The 14,229-nt window shown below is 42.5% G+C and overlaps 1 protein-coding gene across 6 annotated transcripts in view; it reads right to left on the reverse strand.

Annotated features, from left to right (window-relative positions):
* The window catches only part of LOC134818959 (ankyrin repeat domain-containing protein SOWAHA-like), a 51,246-nt gene extending 40,383 nt beyond the window's left edge, over window positions 1-10,863 (reverse strand). For all 6 annotated transcript variants that reach the window (XM_063828700.1, XM_063828701.1, XM_063828697.1 and 3 more), the window contains exons 1-3: window positions 10,735-10,863; window positions 10,341-10,402; window positions 9,518-10,171 (exon numbers count right to left, since the gene is read on the reverse strand). In XM_063828700.1, the coding sequence (XP_063684770.1) occupies window positions 9,518-10,171; window positions 10,341-10,402; window positions 10,735-10,852 (834 nt within the window). In that variant the 5' untranslated portion in view covers window positions 10,853-10,863. The remainder of the gene's footprint in view (window positions 1-9,517; window positions 10,172-10,340; window positions 10,403-10,734) is intronic.
* Window positions 10,864-14,229: the final 3,366 nt, after the last annotated feature.

Raw genomic sequence — 14,229 nt, forward strand, 5'->3', positions numbered from 1 at the left:
CTACTGCAGTACACGTCCTATACAACACACATTAAATATCCTGTCTCTCCCAGTACTACTGCAGTACACGTCCTATACAACACACATTAAATATCCTGTCTCTCCCAGTACTACTGCAGTACACGTCCTATACAACACACATTAAATATCCTGTCTCTCCCAGTACTGCAGTACACGTCTTATACAACACACATTAAATATCCTAAATCATATTAAACATGTACTAAGGTAGTACCTAAACAAACAGTTCCCTCTGCACGCACTACTCACTACTACTTTAGTGTTTGAACTTCTAAATATTTGTAATTTTAGGTTCCCTTAGCGTAAATAAATTAGGATAAATTTAGAAATAACCTAGTAACTTTATAAATAGCCTCATTAAAACTTTTAAAACAATTTTACCACTATTTTCTCAGTCTGTTAGTCTGACTAATGACTTCCTGTTATTACGGCTGGTAAGCAAGGTTAGCGTGGTATGTCTGGCATTTAGAATATGTTTTGCGAGTAACCCCGTAACCTAAACCCCGTAACCTAGTATATAATCTAACAGCGAGTATCTTTACCTCTATTTACTGACTACCTCCTATTAGAATGTCTGGTAAAGTTAATATCTAAACGGGGTATTCAGCGTTTAAACAGGTCTTAAAGTATCCTAGATAGGTAATCTAATTCTAGAATATAATCTTGCAATAAAAAGCTTGGATTCAGGTATGTTCAGGTATGTTCAGGTATGTTCAGGTATGTTCAGGTATGTTCAGGTATGTTCATGTATGTTCAGGTATGTTCAGGTATGTTCAGGTATGTTCAGGTATGTTCAGGTATGTGATGGAGGCCTAGACCCCGGTTTTAACAAATCCCGATAATACGACCAGACGTATTGAAAGGTATTCTACGTCACTGGAAAGTGAAAGTTATGTGAGAATATACGGATTTAAGGAGTAAGGGGATGAGAAATGTTGATAGTAGGGGGACTCAGGAATGCCACGCCCTATTATGGAATGCCACGCCTACAGTGTAAACATGATACGTATTCACTAATTGATAGGCTGTCTGAATAGTATCGGGGGAGAATTGAATTGGATGTATATATGAGAAATGTCAAGCTAGACCACATATTTTATTACTCTAATGTTGTAGCGCCTCCCTACAATTTGTGCCCCAAATTTTAAAAGGGTATTTTGGTTTACCCTCAGGATATAATGACCTCACTAGTATTTAAAATGTACATTATACAATGTATACAATGTATACGATGTACCATCGAATGTAGCGTTACAAATGAAAGTACCAAAGAGAAACTACACACTTGAATAGACATGATAACGCGACACACAAACCGTCAACGAGAAACAAATTAAGCGACCGATATTACAATATCCCCAATACGTTACTACTAATAGTATCCACTATTTTAATTAAGTATCAACTTGCATTTTATCGGTATTTATTGTCGCTATTTTATCGCTATTATTTAGTATCGCCTTGTGTTATTTAATAAAATGATTTCTGAATTAGAAATGTTCTAATGCTCAGACATATGATTACACTACACTATTTGATAACACTACAGATCTGTAACAGATCTGCCAAAATATGACAGATTAGCCGGCAGTTATTTCCAGATCATTAGTCAATATTAACCATCATTCACTAATCTAAGACTCATGACATGTGACATGTGACATGTGAAGGAAGTTGCCTAAATTTCCATGATAAATTTCAAGAACCCTAACTTTTAACATATATCCGTCAGGAATGTATAAAACTGGAAATTTGTAAGTACTAAGTACATTTCTTTCTGCAGAATAACTGTGAACGAAAACAGGTATAACGTCATAAATATTAGCCACCTAGGCAGAATAATATGTACGGGCAAGTTCTGTAACTTTACTGTGATGATAACATCCTAAGTTCACAACTCTATCATTGTCGACAAGTGAGCACTTGCTAACGTCAACTTTCTGCGCTTCAATCCCACAATTATGGGGATGTTAATAGATACTTAACTTTAATGTGACATGTAACAACTTTAGTGTTTAATGTGACATGTAACAACTTAGTGTTTAATGTGACATATTAGAGCGGGTAAAAGCCAGTCCAAACCCTGGCTCCATATCATGAAGGCCTCGTTTCAATTTGTATTGAAAAGCACCAATATAAAAAACTTTAGTGATTAATGTGACATGTAAAAACTTTAGTCCAGTGTAATTCTACGAGGGAACATTGTAAGAGCCTTTCTACTTTAAAGGGTACATTAAAATGAGCTTTAGTCTGAATGAGCGAGGTAACGTAACTGGTAACCCTCTAGATGTGTGTCTGGGTGTGTGTGATGTAAGTTATGTAAGGTGCGGACCTACCTCTAGATGTGTGTCTACTGTCTGGGTGTGTGTGATGTAAGTTATGTAAGGTGCGGTATGAATGGTATTTTCAGGTAAGATAACGTCATTATAATCACCTTTAACACTGACGCTCGGGAAACTTGGTGTAAAAGTATAATGTAATCGTTAAAACTTACATAAGTTTATATTGTATAACTTGAGTGACGTAATATAACGTCACTCTTGCGTTTTTTAAAACTTCTGCTAACAACTTGTTAAGTGTGTAGCTTAGTACCTCGTATAAGTCGACATTCTAGAATATCAGCTTGATCTAATTTAAATATTTTTATAAGATTTTCAAACTGATTACGGTGACATTATCATCGAGGTAGATTGATGTCCACTAAGATTATCAGAATTAAGTAAAATAATAATAAGTAAAGTTCATGATCATTAGGGTTCCTTATGACTGAGTAGTGAGTATCTGCAACCATTAATTTAGCAGGATGGAACCAGCTGCGAGTAGCAAGCAGTTCAAAGCAACTCTTTACAATATCAAGACCTGATTTAAATATTATCTGGCCTCTAGCTCGGTGCAACGGAGGGGCGTGCGCAGGGGGGAGGCAGTGTAACGGAGGGGCGTGCGCAGGGGGGAGGCAGTGTAACGGAGGGGCGTGCGCAGGGGGAGGCGGTGCAACGGAGGGGCGTGCGCAGGGGGAGGCGGTGTAACGGAGGGGCGTGCGCAGGGGGGAGGCGGTGTAACGGAGGGGCGTGCGCAGGGGGGAGGCGGTGCAACGGAGGGGCGTGCGCAGGGGGGAGGCGGTGCAACGGAGGGGCGTGCGCAGGGGGAGGCGGTGTAACGGAGGGGCGTGCGCAGGGGGGAGGCGGTGTAACGGAGGGGCGTGCGCAGGGGGGAGGCGGTGCAACGGAGGGGCGTGCGCAGGGGGGAGGCGGTGCAACGGAGGGGCGTGCGCAGGGGGAGGCGGTGTAACGGAGGGGCGTGCGCAGGGGGGAGGCGGTGTAACGGAGGGGCGTGCGCAGGGGGGAGGCGGTGCAACGGAGGGGCGTGCGCAGGGGGGAGGCGGTGCAGGCCATGTTTTACCTACTATCCTGCTTTACCTACTATCCAGATCTTTCCGGGCTAAAACGTGTATCTTCAAGGATTTCCTGGTTCAATTTCCTGATTCATAATGATAATGCCAAGCTCAGGGAATGAAGTTTCGCTTTTGCAGCGTGTAATGATACTTAACATCAATATAGAGCTCTACAGTACAGTAAGAGTGGGAGTCGCTTATTATATTACATATTATTTAATGTCATGATATATCATATAATGTAAATAAAATATAAATATTGTTTACACGGAATATTATAAATGGACCATTGCCCTCTGTTCATGAGATCATAACCCATTACTAATATTCTTAAGATAATACGAGTTTTACAAAGAAACAATTGTCATGGCGTAACGAACTCTCCATCCATCCATTAATTCTGAAGAAACTTCCCGAGTTACAATACAATGACGATGGTTTTTATTGGCGTATTAATTAAGGACGTCAATTGTTCATTTAAGTACGTGTGTAGGGAGGAGGATAATGGACTTTACCTGTTAGATCATTCTTCAGTTATATATAATAACTTATAATCAAAGGGCGTCCTCTATGGTGTCCTTTACTTGCAGCAGAGATATTATATGTTTTACAACAGGGATAATCTTTACTTTGTTACAATTAACAATATTACATAATATCAACACCCTTTATATGGTTATGATCCAATATCTCACCTACGTTAATGTAACTTTTGCAAAAAAACACGAACGTAATAGACTAATATCCTTAATTACTTCTAAAGCTGGTATTTGCAATGAAACAGCCTTCTGCAAAAATTACAGCTGTCCGATATCTAATAGTAATGTGACATAATATGAAAAGCTAATTTCAGACCAGATGCAATATTTCCCAACTATTTTCGCAACCACTATGAAAAAGCACAGCTACGCTACGCTGCCTTAAGATTAGATTTAGATCTTCTAAAGCTAGATTAGATTACTCAGCCCCCTCATTTTCAGTGCCAGTGTAACCTCGCCGCATTCCAAAACAAATACCAATCACAGAATCAGGTGCACAGTACACCTGAAGCTGAGTAACATGAGTAACATGAGCCTGAGCGCGGCTCCCACATTACATATGAGATTGTGTGTACTGTGTAGGCTCTCTGTAATGGCTGCATGTTAGGGCAAATAACAGAGAATGTAGGCAGGTGGTCACTACTCACTACAGCATCTGGTGTGGGGTAGTATTGCACTCTGGTGTGGGGTAGTATTGCACTCTGGTGTGGGGTAGTATTGCACTCTGGTGTGGGGCAGTATTGCACTCTGGTGTGGGGTAGTATTGCACTCTGGTGTGGGGTAGTATTGCACTCTGGTGTGGGGTAGTATTGCACTCTGGTGTGGGGTAGTGTTGCACTCTGGTGTGGGGTAGTATTGCACTCTGGTGTGGGGCAGTATTGCACTCTGGTGTGGGGTAGTATTGCACTCTGGTGTGGGGCAGTATTGCACTCTGGTGTGGGGCAGTATTGCACTCTGGTGTGGGGCAGTATTGCACTCTGGTGTGGGGTAGTATTGCACTCTGGTGTGGGGCAGTATTGCACTCTGGTGTGGGGCAGTATTGCACTCTGGTGTGGGGTAGTATTGCACTCTGGTGTGGGGCAGTATTGCACTCTGGTGTGGGGCAGTATTGCACTCTGGTGTGGGGCAGTATTGCACTCTGGTGTGGGATAGTATTGCACTCTGGTGTGGGGCAGTATTGCACTCTGGTGTGGGGCAGTATTGCACTCTGGTGTGGGGCAGTATTGCACTCTGGTGTGGGGTAGTATTGCACTCTGGTGTGGGGCAGTATTGCACTCTGGTGTGGGGCAGGCACGTAGCCAGGGGGGGGGGCTAGGGGGGCGGCAGCCCCCCCCGGAAAAAATCGAACCCCAGAAAAAAGATAAGCCCCCTAGTCCCCATGGTCGCCTGGTAACTGGGCTGTGTTTATGACTGCAGTCAGTCAAAGATTTGAACTGTGGATTAGTAAATATATGTCATTAAATCCAAGCAAACATTCTAGAAGACTTCTATAATTATAGTCAATAGTGTCCCCTAGACCGTAGGAAATGTAAAAATCTTAAGACGATGAGGCCTGAGTAAGTCGTAAATTCTGATTGGAGAATGCAGATTGCTGTTGTGAAGTTACCAAATTTACGTGAGTACTTGATTCTTTTCAATCCCAGTTTATTGCTGTCCTACAAATTTCTTTAATGCCAAATGTCGTCTAAAACACCCTGTTTCGCAAAAAATTTCCGGGGGGCTGCGCCCCCGTAGCCCCCGCCAAGGGGCTCCGCCCCTGGACCCCGCTGGGGGCTGCGCCCCCAGACCCCTGCCACAGCTTGCTCGCTTCGCTCGCTGCGCAGCTTGATTGGACGCGTCGGCTCGCTTCGCTCGCCGACAGCCCCCCTCAAAGAAAAATCCTGGCTACGTCCCTGGTGTGGGGTAGTATTGCACTCTGGTGTGGGGCAGTATTGCACTCTGGTGTGGGGTAGTATTGCACTCTGGTGTGGGGTAGTATTGCACTCTGGTGTGGGGTAGTATTGCACTCTGGTGTGGGGTAGTATTGCACTCTGGTGTGGGGTAGTATTGCACTCTGGTGGGGTATTACTGTAGCTGCTATTCTCATTCCATGTTCTCAGGTCTAGCATAATGCTATCTACAGTATCTGCATAAGATGCAGCAGGCAGTAGGGCGGAGCTCACTGCTTTATTTATACATTACTCTAGCTCTTTCATCAGTATTCTAGCTTGATAGACAGTATAACATGGGGTCACCTGTTCGTTGCAGCAGACACCCCCCCATATTGACGTATAATGGTAAAAACTACTGTAGGTCTAGACGAGTATTACGTATTAAATTCTCTAAAACTTAGTGGGGTTTTTTAGTGATCTAACTCTATAACATAAAATGTCGAGATAAAAATGAACAATGATAGTTTAACTGTCTATAGGATAGAGTCGAAAGCAGGTGAAACATTAAACCAGACAGAGATATACAGAATGTACAGGGTTGGTAAGTTGGGATGTCTAGTTTTGGGCACTCGAAACTGGAGGTTGAGTATGCGATATGACTCGTGGAATTATTATTACATCCTGTCAGTAAACCGTGCAGCGAATCTCTCTTGAGAGAAAACCTGCGATTCTGCGAGCATTATATTGACATATTATACCTAGAGCCCAGCAAGCATTAACTCAACCCCTGTATTGACCACACAGTTATATAATATATATACCATGTGACTTGTTTGTGACTTGTTTGTGACTAGTGAAGTTAGGACTGCAATGCTAAATAGAGCTGTAAAAGTAAAGTAAGTGACTTGTTTGTGACTCGTTCGATATCCTGGTAGTAATACGCACTACATCCTGGTATTCCTGGAGAAGGAGACAGGTATATGAGTTACTTTCTCCCGTGATGATGGGAACATAACTAATTACTGTGCAGCCCTGTCATTTACTGCGGTCCATATTCACCCTTAATGTGTCAGTCGTACTGACGCACTCTGCGTACTGACGTACCCTGTGTACTGACGTACCCCGGGCCGCGTACTGACGTACCCCGCGCGGCGTACTGACGTACCCCACGTACTGACGTACCCCACGTACTGACGTACCCCGCGTACTGACGTACCCCGCGTACTGACGCACTCTGCGTACTGACGCACTCTGCGTACTGACGCACTCTGCGTACTGACGTACCCCACGTACTGACGTACCCCGCGTACTGACGTACCGTCTACTGTTAACACAATGATGCAACAACAACTCCCGCTTATAGGTCTGGTTTCCTGTTTTACAGTGGTATTATGAGAGTGAGGAGCTACCCAACATTGAGCTGGAGCACCCAGAACACAGAGCACAGAGCTGTTAACAAATACCTGAACTTAAATACCTGAACTTCGGTATTCGTTGAGGGATGCCCATCATCAGCATATCTTTAATTCTGTCAATATATAACGTTAACTTCCGGCTGAGATTTCAAACTGTTAACACCAATTAACCGCTATCATTAGCTAAATTCTCATGCTAACAAAGATAAGAGTATCTTGGGCCACTGTAAACACAAGTTTCTCAATTTAGCGCCCTGTAAGAATGTAAGCTCTCACACTTAACACATACACACTACACACTGAAGAAACAGTGTACAGAGGGTACAGTGTACAGTGCAGTGTACCCTCGGTACACTGCCGGTACAGCTGAACTGGTGTCGACAGATCAGGGATGAAACTGACAGTCCTACTTCTGACAGTCCTACTAGTAACTTGTTCTATATTATAAGCTGGCCCGGCCTCCTGAGCTCGGGGTGTTACATTGACCAGTCTTCATATTTATTATGGATATTATCTGCCTCTGAGAACTCGGTGTCCTTTTCGGAGTCTACCCCTAGAATTCACCTCCCAGACTTGGCTAGATCCTTGATTGGGAGTTATTCACATGTGCACACTACTATACTACCACACTACGCATTCTTAACACGTCTTGTTATGGTCTAGTTACATGAATAGGCTGGCTAAGGTATGTAACAGTGTCTACTGGTATGCTCATCAGGGACAGTTCAGATTAGTACACACAGCACCACATGTACCGTGTATTGTACTGCTTAGTGGGTTGTTGTTTTGTAACAAACACAGTGGTGGCCCACTGTGCAAGGGTCCCTCAACACTGTATATCACACTCAATACTGCACTGGGACGGAGTGGGTCTCATTTTAAAGCAAAGATTCCTAATATTTGTGCGTACCTGCTTGATCTGAGCGGCTTCTTCTATTTTAACATGATAACTCGGAGGGATTAACGGCCCTTAAAACCGAGTACCCCCCCCCCCCCCCCCCCCCCCCTCCGAGCACCAACATCTAACAAACAGCAGCTTGCCAGCATTCCGTACATGTTGTTTCCTGGTCCCACAATAACAAAGTCAACTTTCTCCTTTTAAGAGAATGAATAAATGCTATACTTTTAAACACAAGTTAAGTCCTGGTGGAGGCAGGTCCGGCGGAATGAATCACTGCTATTTCTCAAGCTGGGAGCATCAAGTCAAAACAATGCCGTGCTGAGCCGTATACAGGCCGCCCAAAAGTTTAACAGCAAGAATTAAAATAAGTGTTAAACAATGCCACAATGCATTCGAATAGATGAGTCAATCAAGACAGACAAGGGAAGGTATTATTGCAATAAATAACTATAAATGATATTGTTATTGTTTGTGATACGGTGTGATGCAGCAGATAGTGAGTTTTATTAATGGTGAGTAGCTGGCACCAGCTCAGGTAATTGTTCTAGGTAAATATTGTAAATATTGATAAAACTATGTATACAGTCCAGGGTGCAGGTGTATACATTCCAAGCTAGGGTGTGCAGGCAGTTTGACGAGAAGAGAAGACCCTTTTCTCTTGCAAAATTAAGATACAACGTTAAAAGTTTCCTACACGAACTACAATATATGGCACGTGCGGAGAGAAGTGACGTTGACTTTATTGCAAAGCGTCAAGATAACCTATAAATTATAGACGCATATACAACCACACGGACAAAGTTTTTTTCCCCATTTTTAGGCTATCTTGTTCCTAAATCCTGCAGGAACCAGAAAAGTGACAGCTAAAGAGTTACCACGTCTGTCGAGGCGGGTTAATGAGGGTAATTTACTGGGAAATATGTGTCTCGTGTAACACTACATACCCAACAAAGCTACATCCTACATCCTACATACCCAACATAGCCACATCCTACATACCCAACAAAGCTACATCCTACATCCTACATACCCAACATAGCCACATCCTACATACCCAACAAAGCTACATCCTACATCCTACATAGTTACATCCTACATCCTACATACCCAACAAAGCTACATCCTACATCCTACATAGTTACATCCTACATACCCAACAAAGCTACATCCTACATCCTACATAGTTACATCCTACATTTGATATTGTAGAGATAATGAGTGTTGTTGTTAGATAGATCCCATATTATAGTGGGTATTGTAATATAATAGGGTGCTAAGTGCCACTAAAATGTCGAGACGAGCACAGTGCTACATAGAATTGATTAAATAAAGTAAAATTAAACAGACTGCAACTGTCGTCATAAAGAAACTGTACTCACCGGAACATTATCCACCTCCTCAGGACTAGCGGCACTGCTGGGAGGACTTGTAGCAGTGGTGGTGGTGGTGGTGGTGGTGGTGGTGGGTGACCGCTGTGGCGCTGTGGTGGTGGTGGGTGACCGCTGTGGCGCTGGACTCCTCCTCTCATGAGCAGTCCTCCTTGTCCCGCTCCGGGGACTGCGCTCCTGAGTCAGCTGTTTGGGAGTAGTGGGAGTTCTAGCAGCAGCACCCCCCACTTTGTCCTGCTGAAACTCACGTGACTGGTCACGTGTTAGTTGGCGCTGAGGGTCCCGCTGGAACTCCCGCTGATCATCCTTACTGTACTCCCTGTGTATTTTGTCACGTGATTTGTCTCTCATCAGCTGATCTCTGGACTGATCACGTCTGATACGCTCCCGCGACTGTTCCCGTCTCATCCGCTCTCCGTCGATGTCTCTTGGTGACCGTGGCACCTCGCTGCGGATAGGATCCTTCTGTGGTGAAGATTTCAGGGCTGCAGCTGAGAGCTGGGCCTCTCTCATTGGCTTCAGTTGGTCCTGAAATCCTGGCCGAGTGCCCTCATTTCTGGGCTTGTTCTCCTTTGATGTTGGTGATTGAGGGACGGGACTATCTCTGTAAGCCTTTTTTAGCTCGAGTATCCGAACATTTGTACCCTGAAAATAGTGTATGATGAAGGCAGCACAAATAGATAACTACAGGGCTCAGTTCATTCGATCATGATACAGCTGTTTTCTAATAAATCAAAGACTTGTCACATTTTCAAAACTCAAAGCTTTTGATACATTGAAAAAATATACCAAAATGTTTAAAATAGTTCCTTACAGGTTCTTGTCGATAGTCTGTGAGAGTTGAAAGATAACTCTTGAATAATTCCTTGTTGTGAGCTGAGTTGAGGAGAATAGGTTGGATAAAGTTTTAAATCAATATTTCATATAATGTAATACTCTATAGTCTATATCAATCTAGTCTAAGATCTTTGTTTCAATGACAGCTTCAATCACACCATTCAATCTAATGTAGAAAATACATCCACAATCCACATTACATGTATTGAAGCAACATCAGTTCTCCTATTGCATTAATGAGCTTTACCAATGTACTAGCATTTCATATCAAATGAACTTGCTGGCACAAAACCAATGCACTAGCACTTCATATTAATAAACTTGCTGGCACAAAACCTAAACTACAATGCTGGAACAGCCCTGAAACTTACCTTTGTTGTTAGCATCTTTTAGAAAGGGCTGAAAATGACGAACAATCTGTTGACTACTGACAGCACCACCTTGTGACTGAATATAATTCTTCAAAATCTCAAGTGATACAGTACCCATTTTTCATTTCTGTAGGAAAGAGAGTTTAGAGTGATCTGTAACTAACAGAAACTAATTTTAGATAGATTTTAATTGAGTGAAAAAATGTACATATACATAAAAATAGCTGAGACAGGTAAAAAGTACTGGTAGATTACAGTAAAAACTAAGAACTACTTGTCTAAAATAGGAACTATACTACTACTTGTCTACAATTTCGAAAATTTTAAGTTGTTATATAATTTAGCTCCATCATTTGAAAATGATAAATGAGTGTATCATGTTTGATAAAATAACAAAATGACAAAACCCTAAAGAAGGCAGTAATCTAGTGATAATATTTATATCAGTTAACAGTTTCAAATATCAGTGACAAGTGATATTTCACGTATCTGTGAGTGCTCGAATTTTTTAATTATTCGCAACGGCCAGGTAGCGCAGTTGGTTAATCATCGGCTTTGTAATCGTGAGGTTGCGAGTTCGAATCCAACTGCCTGCCTAGTCGTGGGGTGAGCGTCGTTGACGCTCTGCTAAGGATCCCAAGTGGTCTATGTAGCCCCACGGTTCACTCAGCTGAATGCTCGAGAAATCGGGTGTGAGGGTTAAATGAGGAGCTGTGCTTGATCAACACAGCGAAGCCTCGGGCGAAGAAAGTGTGGCATAGTGCCTTAACCGTTGCTGGCCTTAGGAACGATCCTTCGGCTTCTTGTAAAGCTCTTCCTTGAAAGTGCTGGTTTACATTGTAATGCAGGTAATGCCGAAGTAAAATAACAAAGGTGGTCGACTCATTCGATGGCCTTGTTGCGTCGCAACGAATCCTCATAAGATAAGATAAGATAAGAACTAATATGTGAATTTCATGGCTCCCTTCTAGCATGGGGCGGTCCAGTGGCGTAACCTTGCCTGTTGGCGCCCCCGTCCCCCCCCCCCCCCCCCCCCCCCCCCCCCCCCCGCCGAAAAGGCGCCCCCCCTGTTGGCGCCCCTCCCCTTTTGGTGCCCCTCCCTAAAATTGAACAAATTAGGTGATTTTAGAGGATACGTAGGTAAAATCTCAAAAAAAGTGTGTATCTAGAGCAAAACGCGCAGTTTTGCTAGTACTTAAGTTAAGTTTTCGAAATTGTCCCACATTCAAACAACGATTTGGCGCCCCCCTAAGACAGCGCCCCCCTGCACAGCGGGGTCAGCGGGGCCCTTCGTTACGCCACTGGGGCGGTCAGCAGTATCTCCAGCATACCAATGCAATTATAGGTAAGAACTTAAATTTGGTAGATATGGCAAAAAATCATCATGTCAGCTGGTGTACGTAAGAATTAGACTTATACCGCAGACATATTTTTGTAGTATCTTTTAGAATCTGCCAAATATAGTCTTTTTGATATTGTTAAATAAGTTTTTAACTACTAATGTATGATGATCAAAATCATGTTTAAAGTAGGTCAAGATTCCCACCTCAGGGGTAACTATCCAAGGATGTGGGGAAATTAATAGGAATATAAATGAGATAGAGTGGCAGGTGGAATGAGTAAGAATTATAAAAGAGCCGAAGCTGAAATGTTAAAACCCAGATAAAAAGAGCAAAACCAGAATGAAAAAAGGCTTTAGGGTCACTCCGGTCTGATCCAGTTCCTCGGGCCCCTAGTACCAGAGGTTGTGCTAAGCACGTTGATGCAAATTGCATCATGCAATATCGGTAACTGTACCTTCAGTATACGTGCAATGCTGAATGCACTGTAAAACAGTAACAAATGGGGATATAATAAAACAACGTACTACAGTACTAACCAAAGGAGATTTTTCTAGGGCATGTTGGTTATCAGTAACACAAATGCGGTCAACAGCCTCAAGCACAACCATTCAAGGAAAGGGTCGTGAAAACGAGTTTATAAGATGGTTAAGGATGTATAGTAGTATAATACAGTAAAGAAAATTCGATTCACACGAAGGGCTATTGAGTTGAGGTTATTTTAGAACCCATGCTCAAGAGATGAGTAAAATCTTTTAAACCGCTGAATATGTAATCAGAGATAATTTGATCCCAGGAACGCAATTTGAATAATGGCTTTGTCTTATGAGATCAATGACTATTTCGTAGCGAAAATGGCAAATGCTTAGTAGGCTTCGTATCCAAATGATACAGCTAAAGTGTAAAGAGCGTACCACAACCTCAAACCAAATAACACAGACTATTAGGCTTTATAACAAATTTGCATTTGGTGTGTAACATTTATGAGTTTTTAGAGAAAAGACAATTTGAGAAAAGACAATTTACTTCGGCCCAAAATAATAACAAATGAGGTTATTAACATACAAGGCCGGAATAGTCTATTAACAATGGACAACCTATCATTCCGCCTTATCTTTATATTATCTTTATGAATATTAACATGATTATAGCCTAGCTTACTGGGCCGCGCTCAGCCTGTCATTCCGCCTAATCTCTATTCGATGTTGTTTACAACATTAAAGCCTGGGGTCCTCAGGTAAAGCCTAGCCTGGGGTCCCAAGATAATGACGCAAGGTGAGACAAATGTTTGATGCAATGGCTGACGGTAAATTATAAAGGATAATATTTTATTTGTAAGCTGTACAATATCTTTTCGTGTTTTGGAGGACGTCGTCATGCACTTTACGCAATTGCTTTGATTTCCTGCATCCTGACGTGCAATATTAGATCGATCGTCGATAAGTTTGAAATTGCGAAGCTTAGAAAGTTATAAACATATATTGCTCTAACCAGAGCCCTCTCGCTTGCAGTAGCGCGCGTCACGCAGTACGCGTAGGCACATGGCTATGTGAAAAACATATATGTAATATTTCCAATATAATTACATGGGGACCCCAAGCTTATTACCGGGCCGCGCTCAGCCTGTCATTCCGCCAAATCTTTATTTTTAATGTTTACATTATGAACATAATCAGTAATTAAAATTAAATAGCCTGGGGTCCTCAGGTAAGCATGTATTGATTCTGGAAACATTGCAAAAGATTTGATCTCGATTTTGTAGCGCGATGCACTACTGGGCCGCGCCGCGCATCAAATAATTCTTCTCGCAACTATGGAAGCGCATGTGTGTCAAAAAAAATAATGATACACATGCGCTTCCTAGGTAGCGTATGTGTGTCAAAAATTTTTTTGATACACATGCGCTACCAGGTTTATCATGTATATCATTAGGTGGCCCATGTGTGTCATTTTTGTAAAATTGCTGTAAAATCTCTATTTAATTTTCTAATCGCTATCTTTATCTATTTATATATGTATTTTATCCTTATCTCTATTTTATCTTTAAACTCCTCTCCGCGTCCGCTCGCCTCCCGTGTGAAACGAGCGCGCCTGCACGCTGCAGGCAGTGGCGCGAAAGCACATGGTTAGGTTAAAGCGCGTGTACTGTTGCTGC

This window comes from Bolinopsis microptera, chromosome 7 (assembly GCF_026151205.1).
Source record: "Bolinopsis microptera isolate Bmic1 chromosome 7, MBARI_Bmic_1.0, whole genome shotgun sequence".
NCBI lineage: Eukaryota > Metazoa > Ctenophora > Tentaculata > Lobata > Bolinopsidae > Bolinopsis > Bolinopsis microptera.